The 19771-nt window shown below is 39.4% G+C and overlaps 1 protein-coding gene across 1 annotated transcript in view; it reads right to left on the minus strand.

Annotated features, from left to right (window-relative positions):
* TSPAN2 (tetraspanin 2) overlaps nucleotides 1-19771 on the minus strand; it is a 62461-nt gene that overhangs the window by 13456 nt on the left and 29234 nt on the right. The window contains 1 exon segment of the mRNA XM_074263155.1: nucleotides 1226-1323. Within this exon segment, the coding sequence (XP_074119256.1) occupies nucleotides 1226-1323 (98 nt within the window).

Below are 19771 nucleotides of genomic sequence, written 5' to 3' on the forward strand. Positions count from 1 at the left end.
GAACATATGGCACATAGCAAGTACTTCAATGATGAACGAATTCATATTCAGACCATTTCTGATTCCTTTCATTCTTAATGTCTACCCTGTTACTATGCATTGGGGGATGGGTATTCAGATATCTTATATGTGCTTATCTGTGAACATGCTGTTGGTAACCCAACAGAATGTAAACTCCTTGAGGGAAGAGACTATTTAATTTTTGTCTTGTATCCCCTACAGAATCCCTGCCACATAGGAAATACTTGATCAATGCTGGTTGATTGATTGATCTCTTTTGTTCATCAGATACTGGCATAGATCTTACTCCACCAGGTGTGGGAAGACCTACTGTCACTGTTAAATAGAACGTGGGAGAGAAAGAAGAATGGGAACTATGAATCAGATGTCATTTCTGACACCTAGAGATTTGAAGGAGAAAGAACAGCTAAAAACTCTACAAAAGGCACACTGTTTTCTGATAATTATTACTGCCTCTGATTCCCCATGGAGCAATACAGAACATCTTCTTTCTTCCTTCTCCCATCCCTGTCACAGGCAGTTCTGAATCTTGCTGCATATTTCCTGAAATCACTTGATTTTAGTTTAAAAAAGAAGCTACTCTTTAAAAGAGACCTCAAGAGGGACATCTGGCCAAGTTGGTGATTTTACATACTCACTGTTCTTATAAATAATAATTGTGTCCTGGCTACAAGGCTGTCACTTATGGAATATCACATATATCATGAAATAGTTTTTAAAGGGGAAACAACCATAAATGCATAGATTTTAAGGAGATTCTTCCTCCTACTTTCAAGTAGATGATTTGATTGATTAGTTGATTGAGACTTAGTCTCCCTATCCTAGGCTGAGAGTATGGTTACTCATAGTCTTGATCCTAATACTGATCAGTGCAGAAGAGTTTTCTTGCTTTATTTTTCCAGTCCGGGTCTCTCCTTAGGCAGTCTCATGGCCCAGAAGGTGAGTGCACCAATGCCACAATAAGTAAAATTAGTCCCAGAATTCTTGAACTCAAGCAATTTACCAATTTCAATCTTTCTTACTGGCAGAGATCACAGGCTTGTGCCATCATGACAGCCATATGATCTCATTTAATTTCATATCATCCTTATGAATTGAGAAAACACAATTACAAAGAGATAATCTGAGCTCCAGAAAGGATGCAAGACCTTTCCGGCCAAGAGGGGAACCCATGGTGGAACTAGGGCAGAATCCCTCCACTTACTGATCCGAGTAGACACTGAGACTCTCGCACAGCTCCACAGCACCCGAAGAATCCCACGGTCATCATCAGGGCACCTGCTCCAACAAGCACATAAAGCCCTACCAGAGAGATGAAAGCAGACGTGTCAGTGAAAGAAGGTTAAAGTGATTTTAAATATTTTGGAAGAAAAGTAGGGCCTGAATCTTGGAAACTTTCAGTACTGTAGGCCCCTGGTTATCAGCCTTGTTTTTTCAGATACTCTTTGTGTATATATGTGTGTGTATTTTGAGAGTGCATCTCTTTGTCTCACTACTCTCTATCTCACTGATCTCACTGTTTATAGGCATGAAAGCTTTGATCTGCTCCATCTCTGATCTGAACTTGTTTTGCAGCTTCTTAGTTAGACTGGTGACCTCCTGCTCCTGGGAGACTTACCACATCAAGGTCAGACTTAGAGTGGACATCCAACTGACTTTTTGCTATTCTAAAATTCAGAATTCTAGAGCTCAAGGGATCTTTCAGTCTTAGTCCACCCAAAAGCAGAGATGAGAGGTATGTAGTTCTCTGCCCAATCAACTTTAAGAAATCACATAGAAATTAGGAATTGGAGGGGACCATTGGATCATGGGCTCATGAATCTAGATCTTAAAGGAGGCCTAAAAGTCCATCTAATCCAAACCCTGTATTTTACAGAGGAAGAAACTAATCACCAGGAAAATTAAGTGATTTGCCTAATGTTACATAGATAAGAAGGCATCAAGCCTAGATTTGATCCCAAACTCTAGATTTGGAGGCCTCTGACTCCAAGGATAGTGATTTCACTATTTCACTCAGGATACCACATTGCCTCCATCTTGGAGATGACATGAAGAAAAAGCAGCAGAGCATTAAGAATGGTTGGAAGATGATGAAGTCCTGGAAAAACAGAGGGAATGAGAGAGAAGGTAAAAAGAGAAAGAGGGAAGGATGAAGGAAGAAAATAGACACTCCATTTCAAATGCTTAGCACACTGCCTTAGTTTTCCTAGTGACTCGCTTATAATATGTGGGGTTTGGATTCAACGGATTTTTAGGACTCCTTTAAGATCTAGACCCATGAGTTCATGATCTAATTCCTAAGTGCTATGGGATTTCTATAAGGTTGGCTCCACACCCGTCATGTCTGCTGTTGAGTAGACTGAGGCAGATGGGTCCCTTGAACTCTGGAATTCTGAATTGTAGGAGGGCAGAAAGTCAATTGGATATCCAGCCTAAGCATTTTATAAATACTATTTCATTTGATCTTCACAACAACCCTGATGACCCTGTGGAATGGATCCTATCGTTATTCCCGTTTCAAAGTTAAGAAAATATGAGGCACACAGAGGTTAAATCACCTGTCTAGGATCCTATAAACATCTGAGGCTGGACTTGAACTGGTCTTTTTGACTCCAAGCCCAGCTCTCTTTCCATTGTATCATTGAGCCATTTAGAAGTATGTTTACAATTTTAAAAAAAGGAAGAATAAGAAGGGATCATCGAACCGTAGAATGTTACAGCTGGTAAGGTAACCGAGTGCAAGTCCATCCATTTAATTAACAAGGAAGGTAAGGCTACCAAAAGGAAACAATGATTACCAGGATTGTTGCCCTTGACCCAGTAAGGAAAACCATCCTGGACCCAAGACCTGTTCTGTGACTTACCATAGTCCTGTGAAACCCACCTGAATCCTTACTCTCAAAGTGATGGCTTATTCTAGATGGTACAGCTGGATGGTACAGTGGATAGAGTGCTGGCCCAGAGTCAAAAACACCTGAATTCAAATGTGGCCTGAGATTAGCTGTGTGATCCTGGGCAAGACGCTTAATCCTGTTTGCCTCAGTTTCCTCAATTGTAAAATGGGGATAATAATAGCACCTACCTCACAAGATTGTTGTGAGGACCAACTGAGGTATTTGTAGAGCACTTAGCACAATGCCAGGCACTATATAAATGCTACTTGTTATGCTTAGCTTTTCAAGGCATTTTTGTGTATATCATCCCTATTGATTCTCACTGCTTTGTGAGGTGGGTAATCCATCTATCAATCAATATTTCTTAAATAACTACTTACATGCCAGGCACTGTGGGAAATAAAAGGGCAAAGATGAATCTCTGTCCCTGCCCTAATGATGTTTGCCTTCTTTTGGGAAAAAAAAACCATATAGAAGTAAATAGAGATGCCAAAAGTTTCACTTAGACCTTTGGGAAACCTTGCATCTTGTATTTTCGGGACACCCTACATATAGAAAATAAACAACCAAAGTAAATTTTGAGAGGGGTCTCTAGCAGTTGTAATGGGAAGCATGGCGCAGGAAAGGAAAATGTAGGAAATGGCTCCAGAAATGAGCTTTGGGGGAGCTCAGAATTCTCAAAGGCAAAGACAAGAAAGGATCCCACTCTGGGTGTGGGTAACAACGTATAAAACCATGGAGATTGGAGATGGAATACTTTTTATATATGGAAAAATAAAAGATAGGTAAAAATAAAATAATTTGCTCCAGGTCATATGGCCGGTGCTATAAACTTGATAGACTCAGTCCAGTGTTCTATTTTCTGTGCCATTTTTGCTTTCTGGTCTCCTTAATGATATTATTAGCTCTCTGATGACACAGACTCTATACTACGCTGTACTGTAGCACAGAGCTAGGCACATAATTGCTCAGTAATGAGGTGCTGCCATGGAGAAGGAAAACAAACAAATCACTGACCTAGTGTAGGAAGCAGAGCCTTCTATTGGGATACTGGTGAGATCAAACTTGTTATTTCCTTTGCTGATCCCTAGATGTAATAACCCAGTGTGTGTGTGAGGGGAAAGGGGGAGTAGCCCTCCGCCCGCTTCTCAGAATTCCCAGCATACTTAGGTTTCCTCTTAAGTCTGAACATTTTGATTGCATGAGTCATCCTGAGGCTACTGGTCTCGTTCCCAAGTATCCTGGTTTTGTAGCAACCTGGCTGAAGGTAGAAGATGGGATTGCAGGATTATGGCATTTAAAAATGTCTAGGATAGAATTGAATCTGATTTATAAATATAAGAGCCATTCCCCAATTGATAAATAGTCAAGGGATAGAAACAGGCAGTTTTCAGGAGAAGAAATAAAAGCTATTTACACTGCTCAACCATGACCTCATAACCCTATGAACCATAGCATGTCAGTGGTGTCCATGGGCTTTTCTTGGCAAAGATACTGGAGTAGTTTGCCATTTTCTCCTCTAGTGGATTAAAATAAACAGCAGAGGTTAGGTGACTTGCCAAAGACGTAGTAAGTGTCTGAGGCTGGATTTGAATTAAGGTCTTTCTGACTCCACAGACCCAATGCTCTATCCTCTGAGCCATCTAGCTACCTCAAATATCTGTGGTCATATGAAAAAATGCTCTAAATCATTATTGATTAGACAAAAGCAAATTAAAATAATTATGATGTACTGCCTTACATCTATCAGAAACGACAAGCATTAGAGGGGATAGGGTAAAAATAAGTATACTCATGATGTACAAAAATATTGATAGAAAAGAACTGGAAATCAAGGGGATGCTCATTAATTGTGACTAGGTGAACAAACTGTGGCATATTGATTGTGATGAAGTATATAATGGGTTTGTTTTTTTGGAAAAACCTGGCAAGACTTATTTGAACTGACTCAAAGTACCATGAAAAGAATCAGGCAATCATCAGACACAGTAGCAGCACTGTTTTAATGCTGTGACTTATAAGTAAATAAAACTGTATACACAGTTTTATTGGCCGTGAAGGACTAAGGTATTTTGATCAATACAGTGATCCAAGATAGTTATAAAGAACTCATGATGAAAAAAATACTATTTACTTCCAGAAAGAGAACTGATGAACTCTTAGGGCAAATTGAGGTATCATTTTCTCACCTTGTTTTTCTTATTTTTTTTTAAATACGGCTAATATGGAAATGTTTTGTGTGATTTCATATATATGATTGATAACATATTACTTGTCTTCTTAGTGAGTTAGGAAGGGAGTCATAGGGAGGGAGTGAATTTGGAATTCAAAATTTAAAAAGGAAAGAATGTTCAAAATTAATAAAAGAATATTAAAGAAAACTTCAAGGACTTTTTGAGCTCAGCTAGTTTAACTGGCTCTTCTTAAATAAAATATAATTAAAAGGCACATGACTGTAATTAGAAGATAATTTAAAGGTACTAGAATTAAGAGGAGATGGCCAAGACGTCTTGTAGAAGGTAGGAATTTTTTTTTTTAATTGAGGCATTTGGGGTTAGGTCACTTTCCCAGGGTCACGCAGTCAGGAAGTGTGAAGTGTCTGAGACCAGATTTGAACTAGGGTCCTCCTGAATTCAGGGCTGGTGCTCTATCCACTGCTCCAAAAGGTAGGATTTTGATTGGGAGTTAAATGAAGCCAGGAAGGTCAGTAGTCAGAATGGAGGAGAGATAATATTCTAGGAATGGAATAACCAGAGATAGAATACATGGAATTGAGAGGTGGACCACTCTGACACTTGTTTCTCATAATCATGCTGAGATAAGAAGGGAGGGACCTATTCTGTCCATTTTGTAGATGGGAAGACTGAGGCTGACAGGGGTTAAATCTTTTGCTAGAAATTCAGAGGTCGCTTAAATCACAGCCCAAGGCTTTTTTTTTTTTTTTTTTTTTTTTTAACCAGCACAAAAGCTCAGCCAGTAATGACATAAGATATCAATCTCTTTCCTTGCAGAATTTTGTTGCCTTTAGCTAAGCTGGCATGTCAAATTCTTAAGAGCTCCTCCCTGGAACTTGCTAATAGCTAAATCCTGGTTTAAATCTTGGAGATGAAGAACTGGGAAGGGACCTCATCTCTTCTAAGTCCTCTTCTCTAGCATCTCTGGCATGTAGTTCCAGGGACAGGTACAGGACTGCTTAACAAATCTATTGACAAGGCTCAAGCTTAGGAAAGGTCCAACACTAATATAATCTGGTGAGCCCCTGAGGAACAGAGGGCCAAAGAAGATGCAAAAGGGCCAAATAATGGGATCAGTTGTGAGTGCACTTTCAGCCCTAATGTCAAAACAAACAAATGTTTTTTTCAAATGCAAAATGAGACCACCAGAGACTGCAGAACAATAGTTTGGTTGGATAACAGGAATTTTTAAATCTAAGCATTGGACTTTACATTCAATTTATGATAAATTTTCAAATAAATTCCATTATACTAGAATCAGGTCAATATATTTTTCATAGCCAGACTCTAACATCCAACAAGATAGTTATCCTTTCTAATTTTGACTAAAAAAGGCAGAGAAAAGGAAGGACAACTTCTTAGGAGACAGCTTGTGGAAGGACAGGAACAAAGAAAAAAACCCAAGTAGGCCATGTTGCCTGGAATGTAAAGTGGGTGAGAGGGTGTGTGTGCTTTCAGTCATTTTTTTAGTTGTTTCCAGCTGTTCATGACCCCTGTGGGGATTTTATTGGCAAAGATCCTGGAGTGGTATGGCATTTTCTTTTCCCATTCATTTTACAGATGAGGAAATTGAGATAAACAGGGTTACGTGATTTGCCCAGTCACACAGCTACTAAGTGTCTGAGGCTGGACTTGAACTCAGAAGATGAGTTCCTGACTCCAGGCTCAGCACTCTATCTAACTAAAGAGGTAAACTTCATTAATCTAGGAAATTCATTTATAAGGAATAGACCATTCCCTAAGGATGATGGGTAATACATTCCTGTACTAATAATCATTAATTATGATGATTTTTAGCTTTAAAAAGAAGTGGCCAGAGTTGCCTTTAGGAGAATGAGCACTTTCCCCTGTATGGTACACCACCAGGAAGTTCTCTTTAAACATTCCCAGTCACCATCAAAAGCTGGCTGTAGCTTTCAAGATTCAACCCAAGGAGTGTCAACTTTGGGCCTTGTGCTCTGGGCCTGCTGAGTTGTTCCTGTTTGTGTGGGCAACCTCTTCATGGAGAAATACTGCTAATATCCTCCAGGTGCAGACATGACTTCATCTCCTAAAGCATGTGCTTTTTCTTTATAGCTTCTCAAGGGCTGATGGGGTCACATTGCCTATTCTGCACTTGCTCTGGGACCTTTAGGAGAAGAGCAGCCCCAAAGAAAGTAGGAAAAGTTTAAGTAACTTTCTTTGAAGGACTCTACTAAGTCCACTGAAAAAAGAAGTACAGAAAGTCTGGCAAGTAAGAAATGCCTGAATCATCCCTGCTGCCAGCCCCTCAACTCGTCCCTTCTTCCAAGCTACCAGAAGTTCCCTTTCCTACTTTAGCAACCAGTCCCAAAAGACTCTTAACTGGTTTTTTGTGGGGGAAGGAGGAAAAATCTCTTTGGCATTCTGGTGAAATCTATGGATTCTTTCTAAGAAGAATGCTTCTAAATATGTAGGAGAAAATATACAGTATTACAAAGGAAACCAATTACAGTGAAATAAAAATATAATTTTTTTCTCCAATCTGGTTCAAGGACACTCCAGAGAACCAAATGTTGCCTTTGGGACTTAACAGAGATACACAATGAATGTGGGACTCTGAAGAGGTTATCTGATTAGCAAGATCCAGTATTTGAAGAGCTGCCTCCCACCAATCACTGCTGGGTTTTGCCAACCTCATTTTAAAAAAATTACAGCATGTTCTTTGATGAATCTTTTTTCCCACCGGTTCCTTAGAAACCTCTAATCCTTCAATCCTCCACTGGACACTGAAATTGAATACTTATCTGGCATCCTTGTATCTTAGGAACTAAGATAGGAATGAACTACACTTATAAAATTGGTTGACTGATACAGAGAAAAAAGGAGTAATAAGTGATCCCAGAGAAACATCACTGACTTATAGGGATAAATATATCCTCCTTCATTCATTCATTGAATGCTTATTAAGTTCTTACTATAAGTACAGTGCTGTGTGAAGGGTAAAATTTAAGTAAGGCATCCTTCTGGACATATAAAGTAAAGATGGCTTTTTTCAACTATAGTAGTGAAGAGGAAGAGAAAGAAAGAATGGTAATTGAAAAAGACAGAAGAATTTATGAAAGACTTTTTTTTAAGGATAAGAGACATTTGAACAGCAGATGAAGAGAAAAAGAAAGAGAAAGGGAACAGGAGGAAGGAGCAAAAGTAGGAAACAGACAAAAAAGAGATAGAGATGGGGAGAAAGAAAGAAGGAAAGGAGGAAAGAGAGAGACAGAGATAAAAAGAGAGATAAGAAGAAAGAAAGAGGGAGAGAGAAATAGAGGGAGAGAGGGAAGAAGGGATGGGAACAGGAGAAATATACATAAATAGACAGACACTAACATTAGACAAACAAAAGCTATAGGGGAGGACATCTGGATAGCAAAGTCCTGGAGGGAGTAAGAAGTAATGGGTCTAAGGGAACAGATAGGATCATTAGCCTTAGTAACTAGAAGGGAAGAAGGTCAGAACTGTTGATTGGAGATTAATGCTGAGAAATTTTAAAGATGTTTCTCATTTTTTCTTCCTTTTTGATCTGCTTTTTCTTATGCAACATGATAAATGTGGAAATATGTATAGAAAAATTGCACATATTTAACATATATTGGATTACTTGGTGCCTAGATAAAGAGGTGGGGAGAAGGGAGGGAGAAAGATTTGGAACACAAGGTTTTGCAAAGGTAAAAGCTGTCTTTGCATATATTTTGAAAAATAAAAAGCTAATCTGGAACTATGCCCAAAGAGTTATCAAACCCTTTGATCTAGCAATGTTTCTACTGGGCTTATATCCCAAAGAATTCATAAAGGAGAGAAAGGGACCCACGTGTGCAAAAATGTTTATTCTGCCTTTTAGTGGCAAAAAACTGGAAACTGAGTGGATGCCCTTCAGTTGGAGAATGGCTGAAAAAGTTATGGTACATGAATGTTATGGAATATTATTGTTCTGTAAGAAATGATCAGCAGGATGATTTCAGAAAGGCCTGGAGAGACTTACATGAACTGATGCTAAGTGAAGTGAGCAGAACCAGGAGGTCATTGTATATAGCAACAACAACATTATACAATGATCAATTCTGATAGACGAGGCTCTCTTCAACAAGATGATTCAGACCTGTTCCAATGATCTTGTGATGAAGAGAGCCATCTGCATCTAGAGAGAGAACTGTGGAAACTGAGGGTAGTTCACAATATAGCATTTTCACTCTTTTTGTTGTTGTTTGCTTGCTTGCATTTTAGTTTCTTTCTCATTTTTTTCCTGGTTTGATTTGATTTTTCTTGTGCAGCAAGATAACTGTATAAATATGTATGCATATGTTGGATTTAACATATATTTCTACCATGTTTAATATATATTGGACTACTTGCCATCTAGGGGAGGGAGTGAGAGAAGGGGGGAATTGGAACACAAAATTTTGCAAGGGTTAATATTGAAGAATTATCCGTGCATGTGTTTTTTTATTTTTTAATTAATTTTTATAATTATAACATTTTCTTTGACAGTACATATGCATAGGTAATTTTTTTTACAGCATTATCCCTTGTACTCCCTTCTGTTCCAAATTTTTCCCCTCCTTCTCTCCACCCCCTCCCCTAGATGGCAGGCATCCCCATACATATTAAATATCTTATAGTATATCCTAGGTACAATATATATGTGCAGAACCAAATTTTGTTGTTGTTGTTGCAAAGGAAGGATTGTATTCAGAAGGTAAAAATAATCTGGGAAGAAAAACAAAACAAAACAAAACAAAAAAAAATGCTCACAGTTTACACTCATTTCCCAGTGTTCCTTCTCTGGGTGTAGCTGATTCTGTCCATCATTGATCAATTGGAATTGGATTAGCTCTTCTCTATGTTGAAGATATCCACTTCCATCAGCATACATCCTCATACAGTACATGCATATGTTTTGAAAAATAATAAGCTTTAACTAAAAAAAGCAAAAGCTATTATTGAAAGGAATTTTTTTAATAGAACGGATGAATGGGCAGGAGAGAAATTACATTAAGTGCCCTCAATTTCTTGTCCCTGTTACATAATAACGAGATTAATTTACTAGGAGGTAGAAAGAGAGCCAATATAATCTCTTGATATTCATCTCAATAGTTGAATCCAGGATGTTATGATGTATTTCCTACAATAGCTACTTGAACCTAACTAACCAAGTTTAACTATTTTTACCAAGTGACAATGATATTTTAATGGACTAATTGACTTCATCGCTTTGGAATGGGGCTCCAAAAATGCTTTATTCAACTACAACTGAAATCTCCTGGTCCAAAAGCACTCAGTGATTTTTCAAGATTTAGCTCTGATATTTTAAAACTTCATATTGCCTCAGAATCCTTAAATAGTATCTCAATGCATTTTTAATTTTTATTGCTAAAAGATAATTATATCTCTTATTTGAAATATAATCATTATTTTTAACAATTGATTTTCAGTGGACATTATGGGAAGATATGGAAGGAAGAAAAGAAACTGTAACTATTTGGACAATGGGTTCCCTTATCCTCAATCCCATGGGAGTTTTTGCCATAAATGTAAGAGGAGACATTGATCTAAGAGTCAAAAGACCTGGACTCCCCAGTCTTTATCATTACACCTACAAGATGATGATGGAAATCTTGTACAACTCAAAATTCCTGAGCCTCAGTTTCCACATATTAAAAAATGGAATGGAAGGAAGTTGGACTAGACAACTTCAAAGTCTTTTTCTGTCAAATATTTTGTGATTCCATAGTTACCCAGTTTCCTGAACAAAGAAAGACCTGAAGTATCATTTGCCTCTTAGCTAGGTACTATCTTGGAAAGGGAAAAATAGGCAAGGAAGGAAGAAAGGAAAATAAATGAAAACAAAATGTACTACCCAGGGGCACTCTGTGGTCACTAAAAAGTGACAGAATAGATATAGGCTCTCCAAAGAAGTGGTCCAATAGCATCGTACCTTGTCCATTATATCTAGATCACTGATCATCATGATTTTGGTTTGTTTTCATAAGATTCATAAGATTTTTCAATTGGGATAAACTTTAGAAATGATTTGGAGAATTGAGGTGGAAGACTTCTGTTGCAATCACGCGTCAGTTGCTAATTAGCTGCTAGAATTTGTGTACATCACTTAAACTCCAGAGACTTAAGTTTTTTCATCTATAAAATGAGAGAGCCAGCTTTATTTATAAGGTTCCTTTCAGCTCTAAATTCGATGACCTAATTCAGAAATATATTTTACAGCATTTCTGACAGACAGAGATTCAGATCTTAAAATATACTCACTGAAGGGTTTCTGGACTGTGTGACTCTGGATAAATCACTTATCCTGAAGTCTTAGTTTCACATTAAATGGGGAAAATAAGAGCATGTACCTCTCAGATTGGGTATAAAAATTAAATGAGACAATATCAGGAACTTTGCAAACATTAAAGTATTCATTGTCATTAATTATCATCTCATTTACGGCAGTAGATTTGATCTGGGACAACTTTAATTGTTAGAAAGTTTTTCCTTTTGTTGAGTTTAAATCTGTCTTTCTGTCTCCCTTAGATTGTGAGCTCTGGAGAGAAGGGATTGTTTTTTGCCTTTCTCTGTATTCCAGCACTTAGCATAGTACCTGGCACATAGTAGGTATTTAATAAGTGCTTGTTGATTTGATTTATAACATTTCTCTAATAGTTCTTTCCTTTTTTTTTTTCTTTTTTTTTTTTTTTTTTTGCTGACACAATTGGGGTTAAGTGACTTGCCCAGGCTCACACAGCCAGCAAGTGTTAAGTGTCTGAGACCAGATTTGAACTCAGGTCCTCCTGACTTCAGGGCTGGTGCTCTATCCACTGTGCCTCCTAGCTGCCCCTCTCTATTACTTCTTTCTGTACTTTTGGAACAATACATAACTCCATTCCTTAAAACCTAGATTCATTTCTTAATTCCATAGGGCTAATTCACCAGGTAGGTGATGGGAGTTTGATTCACCGCTGTCCCTCAGTTTCTCATCTATAAAGGATAAATTAGTATTTTCAGACTGTTCTATAACTGTCACTTTAGTCAGTTACTCAGCCTCAAACTATTTTTGACCTTTCAATGTCCAATTCAGTCATTCAGTGAATTCCTGTTGAATACTCACTTTGTTTTTCCAATCAAGCTTGATTTGGGCATTAGCCTCCAACTGGCCACCCTACTCCCAGTTCTCCCTGCTCCCATTCATCCTTCATAGCTCTAACAGATTTATCTTTCCTTTCAGTCTTCTTTCACAATGCTCTCCTTCATGGAGGCAATATTACAGTCAAGCTGGACTGCTGTTTCCTGATCTCATCCTATCTGATCTGTTCCTATATACTTCTGTACCTACTTTTCCTCATGTCTTCCTTTATACTTACTATTTTCATGGCCTTAGGCAAGTCATGAGGGAGGCTGGGAAGTACATGGGACAGAAGACTGACTATAGATTACAATGATTCCTAACTGTGTAACCATGAGCAAATTACTTAACCTCCCTGGAACTTATTTCCTCACCTGTGAAATACAAAGATTGGGCCTATGATCATCCCTGATTCTTCAACAGAAGAAATGCCCTTCTCCTTGAATCTCACAGTTCTGCTCTACTTTTCCCAAGCACCTGTCCCACTTCTCTTACACTACTTCTGTGTGTTTAATATATAATATATATGTATATATATGTACTATATATATATATATATATATATATATATATATATATATATAATATACGTGTATAAGAGAAATGAGACAGATACTTCTAATAGAGTTTACGTTTTTGTCACTTTTCATTTTTGTAGCCTGGTTTTTTGAGCATAGGTGAATTCTTAAAATATTTCTTTTGTTATTTTTTTGGGGATGGCAATTAGGACTAAGTGATTTCACAGATGATGTGGAGCTGTGAAAGTTGGCCTGATCTTTGAGTCCTGTTTTTTCGTATCAGCTTAAATCAATGAGTATGGTAGCGATGTGTTGGCCTATTTGTAAATTTGCTAGTGGGTTAAGTTGGTGAAAAATATGTGTGAAATACCCTAGCACATTTGAGAAGTTATGAGTATGGATTAAGGATTTGTTTGGTATTTTGTTTGTTAAAAGGTTAAGCTCAATGGCAATTAAGATTCCCAGTACCGTTATGATTAGGGCAGAGAGTTTTGTGAGGGTGAGTATGGTTGTAGGAATTATTGTCACTCAGCTAGTAACTGTTAAGATTTTGAGACTGGATTTGAATTCAGGTCCTCTTGCCTTCAGGCATCTAGCAGCCCCTGTTTTGTCATTTTATCCCTCACTTTATAAACCTTTACTGACTTCCACTGCTGACAAGATCAAATCCCAAACAAATTCTGTCATCCGGAATTCAAGGCCCAGCACAATGTGGTCCTGAGCTATTTTAGCTCATAGCCCACTAGGGACCCTCCCCTCCAGTCAGACTGGTCTACTTACTCACTGTCTCCCAACTATACTCTTCACATTTCATCCTGCAAGCTTCCATTCATTATCTTTTCCCTGTATGTTCCCCTCTTCTCTGCCTAGCCAAATTTTCCTATTTTCAAAGCCTGGGACAAGTCCAACTTGCTCCATTAAAGTTTTGTGTTTCTCCCCCCCCCCATTACCCTAATGCACAGTAAATACTCTCTTTTTCTGAACTCTCATCATCTTTCTGAGACACAGGCTGCCCATCTATAAAATGGGGATGATAACAGCGTATACCATTATAGAGTTATTGAGAGGATCAATTGAGAAAATATATGTAAAATGCTTTGCAAATATTTGTTGTTGTATCAATCATTTCAGTCATGGCTGACTCTTTGTGATGCCTTTGGGATTTTTTTTTGGGCAAAAATAATGGAGTGACATGCTATTTCTTTCTCCAGTTCATTTTACAGATAAGGAACTGAGGCAAACTGGGTCATAGAACTAATAAGTATCTGAGGTTGGATTTGAACTTCCTGACTGCAGACCCAGCACTCTATGCATTATGGCACCACCTAACTGCCCTGCTTGCAAATATTGCCCTCGCTAATATGGAGACATATAAAGTTAGGCATTATGATTATTGACATTTCTGCTTCTACTACAAGTTACCCAGTTAATCTCTCCATATTTTTCCATAGAGTTTAGGTTGGAATGGATCTCAGAGGCCATCCAATGTACCTCATACCTGAAAAGAATCCTCACTTCTGCTTCCATAACAAACAATTATCCAAATTTTGCTCTAGGAACACTCAAGGTCTTCCAAAGGCAAGCCATTCCATTTGGGGAATCACGCCAGTTTTTCTTGACCACAAGATCATAAATCTGTCTCTTTGCCCCCTCCATCTGGTGTTCCCAGTTTTTCCCACTGGGTCCAAAATGGATGACACATAATCTTTATTCCACTGACAGTCCCTCAAATACTTAGAAGTCATAATCATGTCTCTCCACCAAATTATCTCTCCTTTGAACTCATAAGTATCTCCAATTCCTGGCTTGGGGTGACATGTTCTCAAGTCTCCCTACTACTGTGATTGCTCTCTTCTTTATACCTTAATTTGTTAGTACCTTTTCTAAAGCGTGGGGCCCACCCAATATTACAAATGTCATTGTATGGAGATAAAGTACAACCTTGAGAGTCTTGGACAATTTTCTTTCATGTAGACTACAGCTACGTTAACTACTGGCTCACCCGGGAGTCTGGAGTCAACTGAACCCCTAAATCTTTTTTCACTGAACCCCCTAACTCCTATATAGCAGCCATTTAATAAATGACTGACAACTATTGAGTCCCATCTAATTGATTTTTAATCAATTGATTTATCATACAACTTTGCATTGAAATGGCAAGATAGACAGATAAAGTTCTGGCCTTATAGAGAGGGAGACCTAAGTTTGGCTCCTGCCTCAGACACTTATTGGATGTATAACCTCCTTTAACATGTCTGTGCCTCAATTTCCTCATCTGAAAGATGGAGAGATTAACATATTGTGCTAAGATGGGGATAATAGTATCATAATGCTATAAAGAGTTGTGAGAATCCAGTGAGATAGTATGTATACTTTGCAAAGTATAAAGCATTAAATACAAGCTATTATTATTATTGTTACTATTTTTTCTTTGCATCCTGAGCATAGTGACTACTTAAATTGTGGCTTTGATAGATATTTAATAAGTGTTATTAAGATTGTACATGAATAACATATCAAATTGCTTACTGTCCAATAAAGGGGGAAATGGAAGAGGGAGGGGAAAAATTTGGAACTCAAAATTTTAAAATAATCATTGTTAAAGTTTGTAATTGAGAAAAATAAAATTTTATTTAAAAAATAAGTGTTTGTTGAATTTTATTTTATTGTTTATTAATTACTTTATTGAACTTTAAACTTTGAATTGAGTTAAATTTAAATCCTATTAAATTTTGGTTTGATTTGAATTCATCTTAATTAGCTCTTATATTCCCTAACTAAATTTGACCTCTTAAAGACAGCATCGATACTGTCTACTTTTTTTTAATTTCCCACAGTGCCTAGCCCAGTACTTTACAAATTAGATCCTCAATAAATACTTCATTGACTTACTACTCTGTTATTATTTTCTAAAATTAGAGTATGGGCTAATAATGCCAAATATCTAGAAGAAAAACCAAAAAGACTTTTGCCAACTCTCTGGACATTTCCAAATATCCAAATGCTTAGTGGCACATGGGTGTAGCCTCTACTTCTTACATATCCCACATATGACCCAACTTTTAAAATAGAGTTTTCTTTAATATTTGTGAGCAATTTCTCTGTTAGGCTCACAGAAAAGTTTTTTTTCTCTCTCTAGAATTTCATGTTCTCCTCAAAAATGTAGGAGAAAGTACAGGAGGTAGGCAGATTTTACCGAGCAAACTTCTGAATATAATGACTAGCTTATGCTTTTCTATGAGAATCAAACAATCTCTTTTTCCTTCCTGAGCTCCTACCCAAGGGTGGACCCCCTGCCTCCTCTGGGCACAATTGTACTTTCCAGGCATTAAGCCTCAAGGTTCAGGGCTGGAAAATCCTGGCAGTCAGAGTAGAGGGGCCAGCACGTCTGGAACAGAAGAATAGGCCAATGTGATTCCTGGGCACACCCTGGATAAACACTGCTCCCTCAGCCCCATGCTGAGGGCCAGACAGACGGAACACTCTGGAACAGCATGCTCCGAGATTTGTAGCAACAAACCAAGCCCATAGCTCCACGTTGCTCTGCCCTGATGGAGACAAAGGACCTTCTTGCTTTCTGGCTCTGAATGGATGGAAGGTTAGAACTGGGTTGCCTGCGTGACATCAGGAATCCTGCTCCACTGTCTGAACTATCACTCCCTGTACCTCCTCGAGTCCTGCCCAGCCTTCTAGGCCCAGGAACTATTTTGCCATAAAGCTTTCCCCAAACACTCTAAGCCCACAAGCCTCTTCTATTCCTCCAAACTTATGACTCTAATTGCTTGGGCCCTTCCATTGGTTCTTGGTAACTACTCCCCCCAAAATACTGGAAGGCATTCAGAGGAAGCCAAACTAGAATGATTAGAGGCCTTCTCTGGCTACGTGAGAGCACTTGTGGGGAGCTGGAAACTAGAAGGAACCAGGAATATAAGATAACTGTTGTCAAGTACTTCAAAGGTTCCCTTGGGGAAAGACCATGAGGCTTAGGATCATAGGATCCAGAGCTGGAAGGAACCTTAAAGACCATTGAGACCTACCCTTTTATTTTACAGATGGGAAAACTGAGGGATTTGTTTAAGGTCATCAAAGTAATTCAAGAAATATAATTTTAACCCAGATCCCCTGACTCCAAAGTTAGTGTTCTTTCTTACCACTGTATTCTAGTATCCTTTTTTCACTGTTGGGCTCCAGAGGGCAGAAATAGGAACAATGATGAGAAGCTGTATTGAGGAAAACTTTAGGCTGGATTCAAAGAGAAACAAACAATGAGAGTGATTCAGAAGTGAATGGGATGCTCTGTGAAGAAATGGGGTCTCCCACAATAAAGGGAGAGCAGGGGTTCCTCTTCATGTCTGGCTTGGACTGCTATGTGGCTCCTGAGGTCTCACCCCTCTATGAGCTTCTGGGATTGATTCTATGGGAACCAGTCTATCTCACTCTGGGGTTCTGGAATTGATTCATGAGAACCAGTCCCATCTCATTCTGGGGTTCTGGGATTGACTCTATGAGAAGCAGTTCATCTTACTCTGAGGTTCTGGAATTGATTCATGAGAACCAGTCCCATCTCACTCTGAGGTTCTGGAATTGATTCATGAGAACCTGTCCCACCTCACTCTGGGGTTCTGGGATTGATTCTATGAGAATGGCACCCCACTCTGGGGGTCTGGGATGATTCTATGAGAACTAGTCCCATCGCACTCTGGGGTTCTGGGATGATTCTATGAGAACTAGTCCCATCCCATCCTGGGGTTCTGGGATGATTATATGAGAACTAGTCCCATCCCATCCTGGAGTTCTGGGATGATTCTATGAGAACTAATCCCATCCCATCCTGGGGTTCTGGGATGATTCTATGAGAACTAGTCCCATCCCATCCTGGGGTTCTGAGATTGATTCTATAAGAACTAGTCCCATCCCACTCTGGGGTTCTGAGATTGATTCTATGAGAACTAGTCCCATCCCATCCTGGGGTTCTGAGATTGATTCTATGAGAACTAGTCCCATCCCACTCTGGGGTTCTGGGATGATTCTATGAGAACTAATCCCATCCCATCCTGGGGTTCTGAGATTGATTCTATAAGAACTAGTCCCATCCCACTCTGGGGTTCTGAGATTGATTCTATGAGAACTAGTCCCATCCCATCCTGGGGTTCTGGGATTGATTCTATGAGAAGCAGTCCATCTTACTCTGAGGTTCTGGAATTGATTCATGAGAACCAGTCCCATCTCACTCTGAGGTTCTGGAATTGATTCATGAGAACCTGTCCCACCTCACTCTGGGGTTCTGGGATTGATTCTATGAGAATGGCACCCCACTCTGGGGGTCTGGGATGATTCTATGAGAACTAGTCCCATCGCACTCTGGGGTTCTGGGATGATTCTATGAGAACTAGTCCCATCCCATCCTGGGGTTCTGGGATGATTATATGAGAACTAGTCCCATCCCATCCTGGGGTTCTGGGATGATTCTATGAGAACTAATCCCATCCCATCCTGGGGTTCTGGGATGATTCTATGAGAACTAGTCCCATCCCATCCTGGGGTTCTGAGATTGATTCTATAAGAACTAGTCCCATCCCACTCTGGGGTTCTGAGATTGATTCTATGAGAACTAGTCCCATCCCATCCTGGGGTTCTGAGATTGATTCTATGAGAACTAGTCCCATCCCATTCTGGGGTTCTGGGATGATTCTATGAGAACTAATCCCATCCCATCCTGGGGTTCTGAGATTGATTCTATAAGAACTAGTCCCATCCCACTCTGGGGTTCTGGGATTGATTCTATGAGAACTAGTCCCATCCCATCCTGGGGTTCTGGGATTGATTCTATGAGAACTAGTCCCATCCCACTCTGGGGTTCTGGGATTGATTCTATGAGAACTAGTCCCATCCCACTCTGGGGTTCTGGGATGATTCTATGAGAACTAATCCCATCCCATCCTGGGGTTCTGAGATTGATTCTATAAGAACTAGTCCCATCCCACTCTAGGGTTCTGGGATTGATTCTATGAGAACTAGTCCCATCCCATCCTGGGGTTCTGGGATTGATTCTATGAGAACTAGTCCCATCCCACTCTGGGATTCTGAGATTGATTCTATGAGAATGGTCCCATCCCACTCTGGGTTTCTGGGATTGATTCTATGAGAACTAGTCCCATCCCATCCTGGGGTTCTGGGATGATTCTATGAGAACTAGTCCCATCCCATCCTGGGGTTCTGAGATTGATTCTATAAGAACTAGTCCCATCCCACTCTGGGGTTCTGGGATGATTCTATGAGAACTAGTCCCATCCCATCCTGGGGTTCTGGGATTGATTCTATAAGAACTAGTCTCATCCCACTCTGGGGTTCTGGGATGATTCTATGAGAACTAGTCCCATCCCATCCTGGGGTTCTGGGATTGATTCTATAAGAACTAGTCTCATCCCACTCTGGGGTTCTGGGATGATTCTATGAGAACTAGTCCCATCCCATTCTGGGGTTCTGAGATTGATTCTATGAGAACTAGTCTCATCTTACTCTGGGGTTCTGGGATTGATTCTATGAGAACTAGTCCCATCCCACTTTGGGGTTCTGGGATGATTCTATGAGAACTAGTCCCATCCCATCCTGGGGTTCTGGGATTGATTCTATAAGAACTAGTCCCATCCCATCCTGGGGTTCTGGGATGATTCTATGAGAACTAGTCCCATCCCATCCTGGGGTTCTGGGATTGATTCTATAAGAACTAGTCTCATCCCACTCTGGGGTTCTGGGATGATTCTATGAGAACTAGTCCCATCCCATCCTGGGGTTCTGGGATTGATTCTATAAGAACTAGTCTCATCCCACTCTGGGGTTCTGGGATGATTCTATGAGAACTAGTCCCATCCCATTCTGGGGTTCTGAGATTGATTCTATGAGAACTAGTCTCATCTTACTCTGGGGTTCTGGGATTGATTCTATGAGAACTAGTCCCATCCCACTTTGGGG

Source organism: Sminthopsis crassicaudata, chromosome 4 (assembly GCF_048593235.1).
Source record: "Sminthopsis crassicaudata isolate SCR6 chromosome 4, ASM4859323v1, whole genome shotgun sequence".
NCBI classification, from domain to species: Eukaryota; Metazoa; Chordata; class Mammalia; order Dasyuromorphia; family Dasyuridae; genus Sminthopsis; species Sminthopsis crassicaudata.